Source organism: Bombus pyrosoma, linkage group LG7 (genome assembly GCF_014825855.1).
Source record: "Bombus pyrosoma isolate SC7728 linkage group LG7, ASM1482585v1, whole genome shotgun sequence".
In the NCBI taxonomy this organism is placed as follows: domain Eukaryota; kingdom Metazoa; phylum Arthropoda; class Insecta; order Hymenoptera; family Apidae; genus Bombus; species Bombus pyrosoma.
This window is the reverse complement of record NC_057776.1, coordinates 17472666-17487806: the sequence shown is the minus strand read 5'-3', so window position 1 is coordinate 17487806 and position 15141 is coordinate 17472666. Positions and strand designations below refer to the sequence as shown.

Here is a 15141-nt window from a genome sequence, read left to right as displayed (position 1 = left end):
AATTTACCAATTTCGAATGTTCTTAAACGAGATAATTATGTATACGTTTCAAATAAAATAATTTCGCGTTTGTCATTAATCCATTAAAAACCCATCTAATAAATGTCTAATTTATTAGATTCCAAAATTTTCAAATAAAATAATTTCATTTATTTTCAATATATTAACAAAACATCTAACATGTTTGAAAACTATCAAAGCATCGGAGTTTTACGATTATCAAGGAAGCAAGAATAGCTATGAAGCAAAATTTTGTACGAACCGGGTCGCCACTGTCGCTTTCACTCGTGATTCAGTGACAAAGGAACCCTTTTTAAAACCAGCTGACAAGATGTTACGTCAGTTAGTCTGTAGCTGTTGCCATTGTGCATACGACGTTGATACTTGTGTCTGTTATGACGGCGTTCTAAACTCGTGCTTTCTTTCCGAATACTTCAAACATTTTAATCAATCATGTTCGATATCGACGAATATTACATAGCCGTTCTTCGATTAGTGAAGGAAGCTGGCTCGGTGAGTGACATTTTCTTTGATGAAATTGATGAGAAGGAGCCACAACTTGTTTTGTGTTTCGAGTTATTCCTGGCTGATAGCGGGCTACGTTTTATCGATTTTACACGCAGCTTTAGATTTCAATTATGTTCTTATTCAACTAGCATACTGCTTTCGTTTCCTATGCGTTATTCTGTCTGATGTTATCTCATGTAACATAAACGCAGTTTCATTTTCGATGATGAATTTTAATTATTGTCTTAAAATCACTTGGATATGATATGAATTTTAATACAAAATTGATCGATGCGTTAGTGATTTTTTAATGCACATGATTATTTTTTACCTGCGTATATTATACATTATTATATTCTAGCGTATTATGTAGCGTCAATTTCTGGGGATAAATAATGCCGCTAATTTATGAGCATGAATGTGTATTTGTTTGGCTTCCAAGAAGAAAAAATTCATCGCGTTGGATAAAATGACGCGTTTTATATTACGCGGATTCTCTAAACTCTATAACTAGTATAATTTATAACCTATAATTTTTATTTTTCTCTATTTATTACTTATATTAGATATTAATAAAGAGTTGAATGCATTTGATCTGTACAACTAATGATTCAAAATTATGAAATATAATCGCATTACTGAAGCATTTATGTAAATACTACCATTAAGTGAATCATTATCTAAACATCTAATGAAATAGCGATGACAAAAGCTATAAAACGTTTACGTAATTATAATTTTATTTGTAACAAACTATTAATAGTTTTTTAATTATATATGATACACTTGGAATAAAATTTTTTGTATGAAAATTAATTGCAAAACTATAAATCTTTGTGTACATGAAATTGAGTAATTATACAGTTTAGTGACTTTTTCCAATTTCGATTATTTGACTCGAGTGTCTTTTTACAAAATAACGAAAAATTTTTTAATTTTATAATGAATTTTCCGTTTTCCATTTACATATATAACATATACATAAGGTTAGGGTATTTTTTAAACGATGTAAGAATTTCCAAACATGTTTAAATAAATTTATTGACATCTAACCCAAACCTAACCTAAGATTTTTGAAAAATTTTGAACATTAGATGAATTAAACTCAAAAAATAAAACTCAATTTTTAAATTTTTCGATCTTCTCCGTTTGAAAAGGACTTGTTATTATTGAAGATTTTCGCATTGAAAAGAAAATTATGTTTCAATTATGATTTTTTGTAGATCGTGAGGGAAAAAATTAACCAACCTAAAGATGCAATGACGAAATCCTGCGAAGTTGACCTTGTCACTGAATGGGATCAAAAGGTCGAAAAATTACTAGTCGATGGAATCTCCTCCAAATTTCCGGATCACAAGTACGTTTTATAATATTTATTATTTTATATGTATTGTTCAAAATTTTTATTTCATTAGTTATAGTCACTAATAGATGGAATAATATACTTCGTACTATTTAAACAGGTATTGACAAATATATTTTATTATATATAATTTTGTCAAACTTTAAATCGAATAAAAAACATTTTGTTAATTTATTAACATAAGCTTTGTAATTTTTCAAATATTTTAATATAATTATAGAAAACAATTGAAATATTTGTACAAATGTATGAATATATTTGTTTTGAGTATATCAAGAATTTCTTTAAGTATACTTTTGAAATTTATAGAAAAATTTGTTAACAGAAAACAAAATCGATAGTATTCCAATAAAAATTATTAAAAATTTTATAAAGTAGTAATTTTATTATAATTATTAATAAATTGGTGATTTTTTAATAAAATTGTTATTACCTAAGTGCTGTATCATCCAATATATAATTAAAAAAAAAATAACGCATGGTCAATAAAATATTTCGATTAATTCATTTTTTTAATTTTCTGTTAAATAAGAAACAGTAATGAATTCAATAGATTCCCAGATTCCTAGTTGACCTTGTCTAGTGAAACATTCGACGCGTTGTATCCCCTTTAAGCTCGTTATATGTGTTTGGACCAGATCTGTCGCGAAGGGTCTCGTCAGATCATCAATGGAATTTTCCAGTCGTGAAATCGATCTGGAATCCTTCTAGGATCCCATCATTAACATAATAACAAAAAGTTAAATGTAAAATAATTTTTTGATTTTTAAATAACACAACAAAATTTCATTCAACGAAATAAATTATGTATTTTTTAAGGTACAAAATAAAATATTTAGGAACAGAATGAAGAAATATGCTTATTTGTGGTAGTAAAAATTACAAATCTTGTGTATTATAAATATTTATAGGTAACAATTTTGTTTATAATAAAATACCGCGATAACAAAAATATCGAGTTTCTCTAATAGAGAGGAAATATATTTTGATAGATTCATAGGCGAAGAGGCAACTTCGCTTGGGACTAAAGTTGAACTCACGGATGCTCCTACATGGATCATTGATCCGATTGACGGCACAATGAACTTCGTGCATAGTTTGCCCCACACTTGTATATCGATCGCACTGCTTATTAACAAGACTCCCGAAATTGGTGTAGTTTACAACCCGATTTTGGAGCAATTCTTCTCAGCCCGTAGGGGTCAAGGTGCTTTCCTGAATGGAGCTCCCATTAGGGTTTCAGGAGAGAAAGGTATAAAAATGTATAGATTCTTGCATTATAAGTGAAGATCGATCTGGATCACTTATCGTAGGAAATAAAATGAAATATTTGTTTGTAGTTTAATTATGTTGGATATTTTTCTTGTTTAATTAGTTTGAATCAAATTCATTTTTTTTAGAATTACGTAAAGCTCTTGTAATGATGGAAATGGGCACAAGCAGAGATACAGAGAAGATGAAAATTGTATTGGAAAATGCGAATAATCTTACTTCACAAGTTCACGGGTAAAATATTATTACTTTTCTACAATTTCATTTTATACAGTTTTATATTTATTGTACAGAATACGAGCTCTGGGATCTGCGGCTTTAAACATGTGCATGGTTGCTCTCGGTGGAGCGGATATTTCTTTCGAGTTTGGTATCCACGCGTGGGATGTAGCAGCTGGTGATATCATTGTAAGAGAAGCCGGTGGAGTGTGCATAGATCCAGCAGGTAATTTATTTTATAATAAAAGTAAATTGATAATTTCCACCCTTTTTTTAAAATTACAATATTTAATATTAAATAATTCTAATAGTATTGAAACTTATAGATATGTACATAGTTTCTTTATAATGTTTGCTTCTTCTTTGCACGTGCGTTTGTTTTGTTTCTAGGTGGGCCGTTTGACGTCATGAGCAGAAGAGTTCTATGTGCGTCAACAATGGAGTTGGCACAAGAATTAGCCAAAGTATTAGTTCAGTATTATCCCGAACGTGATTAAAAATTATAATGTGTATGGAAAATATCATAAAAGGATATCTTCGAAAAGAGGCCTTGCTACATACTGAATTACGTTATCACGTACATCTTTGATGTATATAAACATCTGTATTGCGTACCTCTTTCTTTTTATAAAATTTAGTTTCAATAATAAAACACAGATCATTATACTCTTGTTGTTTTCGTAAGCATTTAAGGTTTACAAATCAAAACAAATATAAACATTTACGAAAGTGTAACTATTTATTAAGACATTTACATGAATGTTTGAGACAAAATTTGCAATCTGTGTAAAAGATACATATTCAATGAATGGTATGTAACAATACTGTATATTGAAATCAGAGGTATATGAATGTGAAAGTAATTATGATTTTTATTGAAATATAATGTGTAATAAATTTAACTGTGCCATTATACAATCATGTCATGTGTAATTTATTCCTATAATTATATGCATGTTATACGTTTTATAGGTCGCTCTTTGTTGTATTAAAATTATTTTTGAGGATCTTTTTTCAGTAATCTGAAAATTGAAAGCCATAAATATTAGTATCATGCTCCTTTTAATATTACCTATACTTACTTAATAATAAATATCTAAAAAATTATATTAGATAGATTCATATTACTAAGAAAAAAGTTTATCTATAATTTTCATTTTTTTATTCATATATATCTTACCTGTTCAAATACTTACGGTTTTGTTAATTTCAGTGAAATTTTATGACAAACCTTCCTGTTGACATAAATTTATATTAAATATTTGGTGATCCTTTTTTGCGATAGGCATCATTTTTATACAGTTGTCAAGCTGCTGCCCAGAGAATCTCACCCGTTTCCTTCATCATCATGTTTTCCACCAACTGATCTCATCATCTCTTCCATTGCCTCCCCTCCTCACAGGGAGGGCTACAAGTGAAACATTACCAAATAGCCAATTAGAAAATTATGAGTTAGTCTAAGTTTTTGTGTATTCATTTTATTTCTGTATTGAAATGTGCCCGAAACATCTAGCTTCCCTTTTATGAATTTTGTAAAAGCACTTTTTTCAATTCCTCATATTATCAGAAAAACGTACTTATTCTTTATTTAGAATATTAATGAGGTAATGGAACTTTAATATCAAACTATTCATTTATCATATTTAGAGATATGATTTTGCAATTATATTTTAAAATAATATATAATGATATGTATATATAAACATGTGCAAAACAAATTTGATCTGCTTCCAAAGAGAATAGAGCATAAGGGATGACCGTTAGAATAACTTGATTTTGTTTTACGATATAATTATGTAGGTTTTGATTTGCAATGTTATGTTGTTTAACGAGAAACGGATATGCTAAATATCCCATAAGGCAGTCCCCCATGAATACCTTGCAACGGGAACGGCGTTAAAAGCCCATGAAAGGTCCACTCGCACTTATCGATGCTTTGAATCGAAGACTCATATCTGAAACATAAGCAATCTCGTACAATATGGTCATATAAAAGCCGCAAATACCATGAACCATTCAAACAGCATTGACGTTCTGTCGTATCTTATAAATAAAGAACGCAATATTAAATAAAGGAGGAAAAGAAAATTTAACGAAGCTAACGATACAAAATCGCAAGCTACTATGATGAATCTGTTGAAACGAAATATAAGTTCTTATATATTTCTATATGTGACTACATGTTAATATAAAGCATTAAATAAGTTTCGTTCTATGTAATGCAATTTGAAACTTCTATTTCTTAGTGCAAATATATATGTACATCATTATTTTTTTCATATTTCTTTACATCAATACCTAAATAAATGCATCTTTTAATGTGAAAACGATTACTTGTAATGCTAACAATCGATGGTGAAAGTGTTAACACAATAACTCATTTCTCCAACACTTTCTAAAGTTACACATTCTCTACCTAACATTTCATTACGAGATAAAAAAGAGATTACAATCAGTACTTTTTTCCTTTTTATATATAATTATTTATGGAAATACGTTGCGTACAAGTGCTTCTATAATTTTGCATGAGAATAGCGCGCGATTAAGACTGAAAATATAAAATACAGGGCTTGTTTCTCATTCTGATAAGTATGTGTTGTTTTATTTCAATAACCTACGTACTATACAATTTGTATCCTCGTCAGTACAAGCTTCCTTGTCATTAAACTTCGATGCCATTCGTGCGTATATACGCGACGGCACAGAAGAACAAAAGAAGATTTTATGTTCGTAAATTATACGATCAAATTCGGAAGTTTTACAATTTCACAAACTTGGGATTCTTCGTCGCGAATGTAACGCATTATCGTCCATTTATGATATAATTACTTATTTACGAGTTATCATTTGTAAAGAAAGTCACGTGTTGAAATTCAAAAGATTGAGAAAAAGAAAAATACTATGTACCACCATTATGCTAAGTATCGATGGCCAATTCATGCTGAAAGAGGCGGTCACTTTCCCGGTTCTGATTTTCATCCACGGAAAAATATCGTTCTATGACGTACATTCACCAAGCTGCTTCCTCTAGTATTCACCGTGTTGGATTTACATACTTTATAATTGCTGTGCACAAAGAAAGAAAAGAAATAAACCAAATCTAAGCGATTTCTATTTGAAAAAAATGTACACGAAAAAATAATTTTTTACGCCCTTTGATACACTACATTGTTTCGAGCCAAGTACAAATATGTCGTTTTTATAATCGTTGATAAATGCATCAATGGGTGAATTCCAACATTATTATTCATCGTCTGTAGTAGTTATTAATTAATATAAAAATATTGCACTCTATTGACCTGCAATAGTTATCATTAATTAAATAATAGAGTTCAGATTGATAGAGTACAATACGTTATGCAAATAATTTTTCCTTCCTTTCGTTATGACGTATTTACGTCTTCAAATGTTCTCCTGTTGTATTGAAATGGCGAGTGAAATGTGAAATTTTTGCACCGCCTCTTTCTGCTGTAACGGATACAGGACATTCGATATAAGGAGACACCGCATTATGTTAGTAATGCTTTTATGATATACAACGAATCGTTAGCGGTGTCGTTTTAAACATTCTTTTGTAAAATTACGTCAATGAATTCTCCGATGCGGAAGGACCCCAGGCAGGGTTACCTATATCTTTTCTTGTATAAATGGATGCGCCAGGGCGTGGTTCACAGTAATTCTCTTTCCTGCATCCAACATCAACGTTCGTTCCAAAAGGTCTTTCAGTTGTCCAACTTTCCGACTTTGTTCCGGTGGCAAAGAATTTCCTCCTAATTCTGCGTTTAGATCACGAGTGGCTGGCAACGTAGACATCACTACAACTTTCTCCTAAAAATATAGGTGTTAGCAATTTTATCATCCACGTGCATTTGTGAGTACAAGTAATCGTTAGATTACTTACCACACAGGAAAAGTACAAGGTTGGAAAGAACAGTAGAGAGATAACTTACCCGTTCCGTGACCTTATCAACTTCATGATACAGGAAATTGCAGTTAGAGTCAAAATGTAGATCCTTGAATGAGCCTTTCCTAATCAGCTTATTAGGCATTTTGCCTTTTAAGTCCATGAAGAATTTCAACATTTGGTTGTTCGTTTTGCCCGAGAACATTATTTTTCCCGTGTACAATTCGTATATGGTGCATCCCACAGACCACATGTCAATGCCGAAATCATACGATATACCAAGAACTAGAAAATGCCAATGTTATTTACACGATATCTGATAAATGTTATTAAATCTTTATGACAGTGGAGATCTCCCCAATGTAGGTTTGATCAATGTATCAGAGCTGTCACATACAATTGCTATTAACGTTTGAAAAACTAATGCGACTAATATAATCTAGCCGCTATGAAATTTCGTCTGTTCGTATCTAATACGTACAGTATCTTTAAATCGTTTGTGCCATGTTTTAAAGGGCATACTATAGCACGGCTATTAAAAGCTGGTTTAAAGTAGAAGAGTGATAAGTAAACAAAGATTAATCTCTCGAGTTTTAGTTAAGGATAATTAAAATAAAATAAAAATAACAAATAACCCAAGAGATTAATAAAGTGTGAATATATATTATCTGTTAACTAATAAAAATGAACAATACTTACTAATTTCAGGTGCCCGATAAAACCTTGATACCAAATACGGTGTTATCTCATTCTCATGAGCATGAGACGCTGAGCCAAAATCGCAGAGTTTCAACACTAACTTGCTTTCACTGACTAGAATGTTATCAGGTTTGATGTCAGCATGCAGAATATTTGCACGTTTTAATAACTTGAGAGCAAGGAAAAGTTGCTGCGTATACGACCTTACCGCTTTAACATGTAAACCAACGTCTTTTCCATATTTTTTTAAAACCTAAATAAAATTAAATAATTAAATAAATAAATAATTAAATAATTAATTAGTATAAAATATACGTAATATATACTTACCTCTCTTAAATTCATAGCCAATGGTTCGAAAACCATACACAAATGATTTTTATGAAAGAAATGCCTAAAAAGTCGTAAACAATGAAATCTATCTTCTGGATCTGCATCATTCAGTTTTCTAAGTATTTCTAATTCTTTAAGGCCAGTTTTGTGCCTAAAAAAATAAAAAAATTCTGTACATTGCTCACCTTCAATATCGTGAAATGATCAGATATATTGTTAAATTACGTTATTTCATTGTTGACTTACATTATTTCATTATTCCTTATTATTTTTACAGCAACATCTAAATTGCCTCTAGCAGTATCTCTAGCCCTTACGACATTACTAAATACACCCTGACCAGTATATCCATAAACAACATATCGGGAATCTAACGTCTCGCCCACACGTACTCTAAAAATAAAAAACAAGATGTTTTAACATTAAGGACGAAAAAGAAAAAAAAAAAGCAATTTACCGATAATATCCTTCTGCATCATCCCAATTGTCTGTTAAACTTGGATTATCTGGTCCACCTTGTCGTTTTCCTTCGACTGTGGGACTCTATAAAAAGGTACTAATATTTAATACATAAATAGATATAAAAACTAAACAAAAGAAGAGAAAAACTTACGTACATTAAAATCACCTATGTTGTCTGCTTCGGCAAACATGTCCCATTCGTTTGATTTTTTTGCGTTTTGTTTTTCTTCCTGTTTAATTTTTTCTGTCGGTTTTGTATCTTCATTTTTATCTGTCTCTTCAGATGGAGCGTCTTCGAATCTAGATTTTCTCTTTTTAACTTGTGGCGATTTTGGTTTCTCGGGCAATGGTGGGGTATGACTCTCCGAAGTGGATTCGTTATTATTAGACGAAACTTCTATTGACTTCTGTGACACATTTGATTGACTTTCAGAAGGTGGAGTTGCGGGAACAGTATTAATTTCAGCAGACATATTTGAATCTTCATTTGGTCCGCCTAACCTCTAGAGAAGAAAAAAGAACTTACAATTATTATTTCACAGTATTAAAGAAACATAATTAAATAGCAATAAAACTAACGAACCTTTAAAAGTTCCTCTCTTTGTTTTCTTCTACGTTCAATAATAGCTTCTTCATCTTCCTCTTCTTCGATATCTATGTCTTTAATATCTTCTTCACTTGAAGTTTCTGAATGTTCTACCTTCAGTCCTTCTGACAAAGAGTCTTTGAATTTATCACTACGTTCCCTTTTACCATTTTTTTCTCTCTCCCTATCATGATCTCTAGTATGTTTGTCTCTGTCTCGTCTACTTCGAGAGAGCGATCTAGAGCGTTTATAACGATCATTCCGATATCTATCCAATCTACTCCTAATAGGACTACGAGATCTTCTTGTACTTCTTGATCGCTCTCTAATTCTATCGCGGTTCCGACTATCTCGTCGATCTCGCATGTCGTTATGATCACGACTACTTCTACCATCTCTGGGCCGATCGCGACTAGTATGGCGTTCTCTACTGTCTCTTTTATCACGACTATGCCGGTCTCTGCTGGCAGGTCTGTCTCGACTACGTTGATCGCGACTAGGCGGACGATCTTTACTGGTATGACGATCACGACTAGCATGTCTGTCTCGACTGATATGTCGATCTCTACTGGCATGTCGATCTCGACTAACATTGCGGTCCTTACTAACATGTCTATCGCGGCTTACATGCCGATCGCGACTACCTTGTCGTTCTCGACTTGCTAATCTATCGCGACTGTCGCGTCTAGATTTATCGGTCTTATCTAATGATTTGTATTCATTACGAGATCTAGAATTATGGTGATCGGCTTCTCGTTTTCGCTCTTCTTCTCTGTAAACACATGTTTATTAAAATTTATTAATAAAAAAGTATTTAATAAAAAAGATATATTTAAATGTTCTACATTTAACACACCTTCTATCTTGTTCTCTTTTACGCGACTCATCTCTTTTGACAGAATCTTTACGCTTATCATCTTCTATTCGTCTTTTGTTATCTTCTTTTCGTGAATCCTCCCTATGTCTATCGCTTGGTTTTCGCACTTGCCTGTCATCTTTTCTATTATCATCTCTCTTAGTTTCCTCTTTAGTACGAACTTTTTCCTCCCGTCTCCTTTCTATTTCCCTTCGTTTATCTTTATGCTCCTCTCGATTTCTACGATCCCTGCTCATATCTACTACTACACGCCTCTCAGGTTTCGTGACTTTTTTGCGTTCTCTACTACCAGACTTACTCCTAGCCCGTTTTTTGGGGGGTATATTGTCATTTTCACTATCATCCTCTACAAGTATAACATCAGGTGTTTCAGTAGCTTTAATTTCATCTTGATCTGGTTCCTTATCCTCCTTCTCAGATTCATCCGAAAGGTACTGTACTAAACATGCTTGCAAACGCTCCTGTATAAACATTAAAAATATATGAATATTTATGTACTTTTTATTGAATCCTGGATAGAGAATTATACCTTTTGTTTCATTAATTCTTCCAGATCAATATCATCTTCGATAATTGTACAATCTACTTCGTCTGAATCTAAATCTACCAATTTCTCATCTTCACTTTCTTCGGTAGAAACCACTTCTAGTAAAGAATTTTTCACTTTGCCATTTACACCTAAATCTTTTTGAATTACACGTGGTGTTTTGTCATCTAATGATCCATTTTCAACTTCTCTTTCTTTTTTGGGTCTTTTATGTTTCTTGTGTTTTTTTCTAAAGTGCATTTAATGACAATGTAAATGTAGAATTAAATAGTATTAATAAATTGATTATTAAAAAACATATATACATATTGTACATACCGTTCTTGACGTTCTATCCTTCCATCTTCCCTTTCAATTAATTTATCTTTCTTATGTTTGTGATGTTTATGCTTTCTTTTCTTTTTCTTTCTTTGGTCAACCAACATATCCGATTCAGAATCTATAGTCACCATGTCTCTTTTAGACTCCATACATTCCAAATCTGATGTACTAAAATGTAATTAAACAAATAATTATTATATAACAAATGGTTATATGCATATTAATATTGATATATTAACATATTATATGTATATTAATACATGTGTATAATTCATAGATTAATATATTGCTAATGAATAAGAAACTCTACTCAAAATGTTTCATATACGTTAAAAAATGAAATATATACACATAAAATCTTACAGGTGACAAATTAATAGCTCTATTCTAAAAATTACATCATCGCTAGAGTCACATGTAACATTTATCTTATTTCAAACGGATAATGTTAAGTGGACTTTGTTGCGAAATCTAAATGTAACGAGACATAATAGGTTATTTTTTTCGATAGATCTACATTAAAAATCACATAGTAAGAAGAAATATTTTTCTTCGTATTTATTCAATTGTTGTACGCAATACCAAAAAAGGAATACGTTAAAAACATACTAAATTTATTCCGAGAATAAACAGAATATCGAATAAGCACATACGATGTAAACAGACTATTATACAGACTTATACATCCTTCGATTTATCGAAAGGAAAAGTTTCTCCTGATTGCGTAAAAATATTCATTGAAATTTCTGACTTACCCCATGATAATGATTTATAAATTGTTGTTAAGAAAAACTATAGATACGCACTGCATAAAACAACTACACGAATATATGAACTCTTCATTGAGTCGCCATTTTATATTCTTTCGATTATGTTATTTCGAGATATCTTGATGAATACTGAGCTATCGATAAAGAAGGGTTGCTTCCGGTTTCTGTATTACCCTTGTGTAGGAAAGCGCGCCGCGTCGGTTTTATTGTTTATTAAATTTATCGTTACCGTATTTCTGAATTTAAATTATACTTCAGTGAGTATTATTATAATAGTAGTTTCAGAATTATAGCAGCTTTATAGTAAATCAGTGCAACAAGATATGGAGAAAACATCGATGAAACATCGCGATGCAGCACCCCGCATCAGTAAGTCAATTTTCAAATACATATTATATAATATTTGTATATTAACATGTTATACATAAATAAATGGCAGAATTAAATACATTTATGAAAAGTTTAAATATGAAAGGATGTGCGGAATGTACATGTATAAAGGAATCTATATACAATATAAGATATAAAATATAAAATTTTATTTTTGTATCACATGTTTGAGGATGTCGTGAATCTTCTTACCATTTCAATAATTCGTTCAATGTTTTCGATCTAGAATAAAAAATATTTTAATCAATCGTCTGTATTTTAAGCACAAATGAAGCATTAGATAGATTTAATGTCAGATGAATCCACTGTATTTTTGTGTCTTTTGTTTCGCGCGCTTTCTAGCCATAAACGAAACTACCATTTTTGTGTCACTTCCAACGTTACCGACTCAATGTAGAATAAAATTACGACATTCATGGTGGTTAGAATTGGAACTAATTAGTACTATAAACATAATTTCTACATTCATATAACAAGTCTTAACATTCATTAAGGAAAACAACCTGGAACACAATGAATCTTGTTGTCTTCCATATTGATATTTTACGACTTAATTTATGAATGGTTTTTTCCACTCTTTCGGTATAAGTATCAAATGGATAATGTCGCATGCGAAAACGGTAAGGGAACTATGTAAGCCTCGAACCGTGGGATATAATTTTACATTGCGTGTTAGGTTCACTTTATACCTTGCCTATGATTTAAAACAGGATATCTTATAATCGCAACGTATATCGTTATATCGATAAAATAATGAAGGTAAGGAAGCGAATAGTGGAAATTACTTTGAGGAACAAAATCATTACTTACAAGAAGCATTACTCTGTTATCCACTGGGAATAAAAGCGCATAGAATCACGTAGAAATTTCTACGAATAAACAACATGTTTGTAAATAATGTGATTTTTCAATGAAATTTAAAAAGTAAAATTTTTATAAAAATTTAATTTGTATTTAATAAAAAGTTTTCTTTTAAAATTCTATTTCAATAAAACTGTTCATATGCACATCTCATATTGCCTTTATTTGTTCATTCTTTGGTATTTTATTCGAGTTTAAAATAAAATACACATTACGAAACCTACTATAGGTAAAAAGGGATCTCTCCATCGAATAAAAACTCCGTATATTATATTATATGCAATAATTTAATTCGCAAAATGTCTTACAATATAACGTCGAAGTATGCGACGCGTCGTTGGTGAATTATGCTGTTGTTTTTGCACCTATATTTTGTTACGTCTCGCGACACCAACCACGCGTGGCATTTCTTCGTTTCGTTTTCTAGTCTCTTAATGACCAGTCGCATGAATAATCGGCACCAATGCCGATTTATTATGAACAATTATTATTAATTATATCGGCAATGGTGACGAATAACAATTAAATATAACATTATACATTACGAATAAATACTAAAAGTAATCCTCGCAAACTTGGGTGAGTAACCGAACGTTGCTTTCCGTTCGCAATTATAATATAAATACAAAGGGTGGCATGGATAACGAAGGGATGGACAATAGGATGGTTTAGGATTGGGGGAGAAAGGGTTCAAGTATACTTAATCGCTTCTAAATCGCTTCTAAATTTCTTCTTTACACAAGGTACTCGATCGATTCCGATCGTTTATCACATTCTCCGACGATCTGTTAGTCTCGGGGCTTTTCGAATTTTCTCGTCGAATATTTGACAATAGCGTAGTTTTAACGAAAGGAATATCCCGAGGAAGTCAGGATGTTTTCATCTTCAAGTACAGCGCAATCGTGTGACTGAAAATTCGTGCAAACTTTCCATTCATTTGAATAGCTAGCTATTCATTCGAATATAATGGAATTATTTGATTAATAGAAATAATTATACAACCAATAAATAATAAATAAGAATAATTTCTATAATATTAAATAATTCAGAAACGAAGAAAGATTACAGTGAATCTTTATGATAGTAAGAATATAATTAATGTTATTTATAATTTTACTTAAAATGCTTGAGAAATAAAAAGATAAGCTATATCATAAAGATCACTGATAACATTTCTTAGTTTATTTCCAAACATACTTCTCTTTGCTGGATTCACGAATTTTCAGTAATACGATTACCATTATCGATTATTAGTATTATCGATTATTTCGTGAATTGGAAGAATGGAAAGAATTCCTCTTCCATTTGTATCGACTCTAAGTATACGTGAGGAAGTCTTGGTCCGTTAAAAGATGAAAAAAGAACAAAAAAAAAGTATTACTACTACGCTGACTAGATTCTACACCCATCCAGTATCGATCCTTACATTAAATCTAGTCTCTATACGCGTGCGAGAAAAGAGAGGAACGATTCGATAATGTTTACGTTTTCGTTGTTTCACGAATGACGATATTCAAGTGAGAGATCAAATAGATACGATAAGCGAATTCACTGAAGAAGAAAATAATTATCCAAGTCGTTCGAAATATTATACGAACACGATTTGTTGAGAATTTCGTTAGAAAAAAGAAGAATGAGATTCCTGTATGAAATTAATATCAAAGATGTTCCTTACTGTCTCTGTTGATTTTCTTTTTGTCTTACTAGCGCGTTAAATTGTTCTGGTCCTCGATAAAACGAAGAACGAATATAAATTGATCCTTCGTCTTTCCTCAGCCATTAAATCGTAGAAATGCTTATTCGAAGAGTTTCTTAGCATAATGCCAAATGCGGAAGAAGTATTCGTCTTGTCTAAGAAGTCTCGCTCTCGCGTACGAATGGATATCGGCATCCATGTTGTGCTCGCGTAGCCAAGAACTCGTGTTCTCTGTGCTGAAGCTCATCGACGCGGTTTCACCTTTCTCGGTAGCTTCTGCTACTGGCTCCACTACGGCTAATTCTGGAAAATAAAACAGAAAATTGCACGTGCA

General features: G+C 31.5%; 3 protein-coding genes and 1 long non-coding RNA gene across 14 annotated transcripts in view; 2 read left to right on the top strand and 2 right to left on the bottom strand.

Moving 5' to 3' along the window:
- Positions 1-339: 339 nt before the first annotated feature.
- Positions 340-4282, top strand: LOC122569352 (inositol monophosphatase 1-like). The gene is made up of 6 exons (XM_043730269.1): positions 340-513; positions 1731-1864; positions 2863-3122; positions 3271-3376; positions 3436-3587; positions 3752-4282. Exons 1-6 carry the CDS (start codon positions 454-456, stop codon positions 3856-3858), a joined length of 819 nt encoding a protein of 272 aa, XP_043586204.1. The 5' UTR covers positions 340-453; the 3' UTR covers positions 3859-4282.
- LOC122569343 (serine/threonine-protein kinase PRP4 homolog) lies at positions 4210-11979 on the bottom strand. 11 transcript variants are annotated; one of them, XM_043730243.1, is made up of 16 exons: positions 11897-11920; positions 11088-11258; positions 10752-10998; positions 10202-10683; positions 9343-10117; positions 8915-9262; positions 8755-8840; positions 8544-8690; positions 8295-8448; positions 7965-8217; positions 7312-7550; positions 6989-7189; positions 6739-6829; positions 6269-6660; positions 5240-5316; positions 4210-4769 (listed from the first exon to the last, which is right to left on the bottom strand). In XM_043730243.1, the coding sequence occupies exons 1-12, from the start codon at positions 11899-11901 to the stop codon at positions 6989-6991; spliced, it is 3108 nt and encodes a 1035-aa protein (XP_043586178.1). In that variant the 5' UTR covers positions 11902-11920; the 3' UTR covers positions 4210-4769; positions 5240-5316; positions 6269-6660; positions 6739-6829. The 11 variants fall into 11 exon arrangements, with proteins under 11 accessions (XP_043586178.1, XP_043586172.1, XP_043586171.1 ...); XM_043730237.1 differs by having other exon boundaries at positions 4210-4383; positions 4558-4769; positions 6269-7189; XM_043730236.1 differs by having other exon boundaries at positions 6269-6427; positions 6529-7189.
- A 501-nt stretch (positions 11980-12480) lies between these two features.
- LOC122569057 lies at positions 12481-13571 on the top strand. Its single transcript, XR_006317312.1, has 2 exons — positions 12481-12870; positions 12961-13571. It is a non-coding gene; the product is annotated as an uncharacterized LOC122569057 (long non-coding RNA).
- LOC122569054 (titin) overlaps positions 13380-15141 on the bottom strand; it is a 229553-nt gene continuing 227791 nt past the window's right edge. The window contains 1 exon segment of the mRNA XM_043729518.1: positions 13380-15110. Coding sequence (XP_043585453.1) covers positions 14908-15110 — 203 coding nt within the window. The 3' untranslated portion in view covers positions 13380-14907.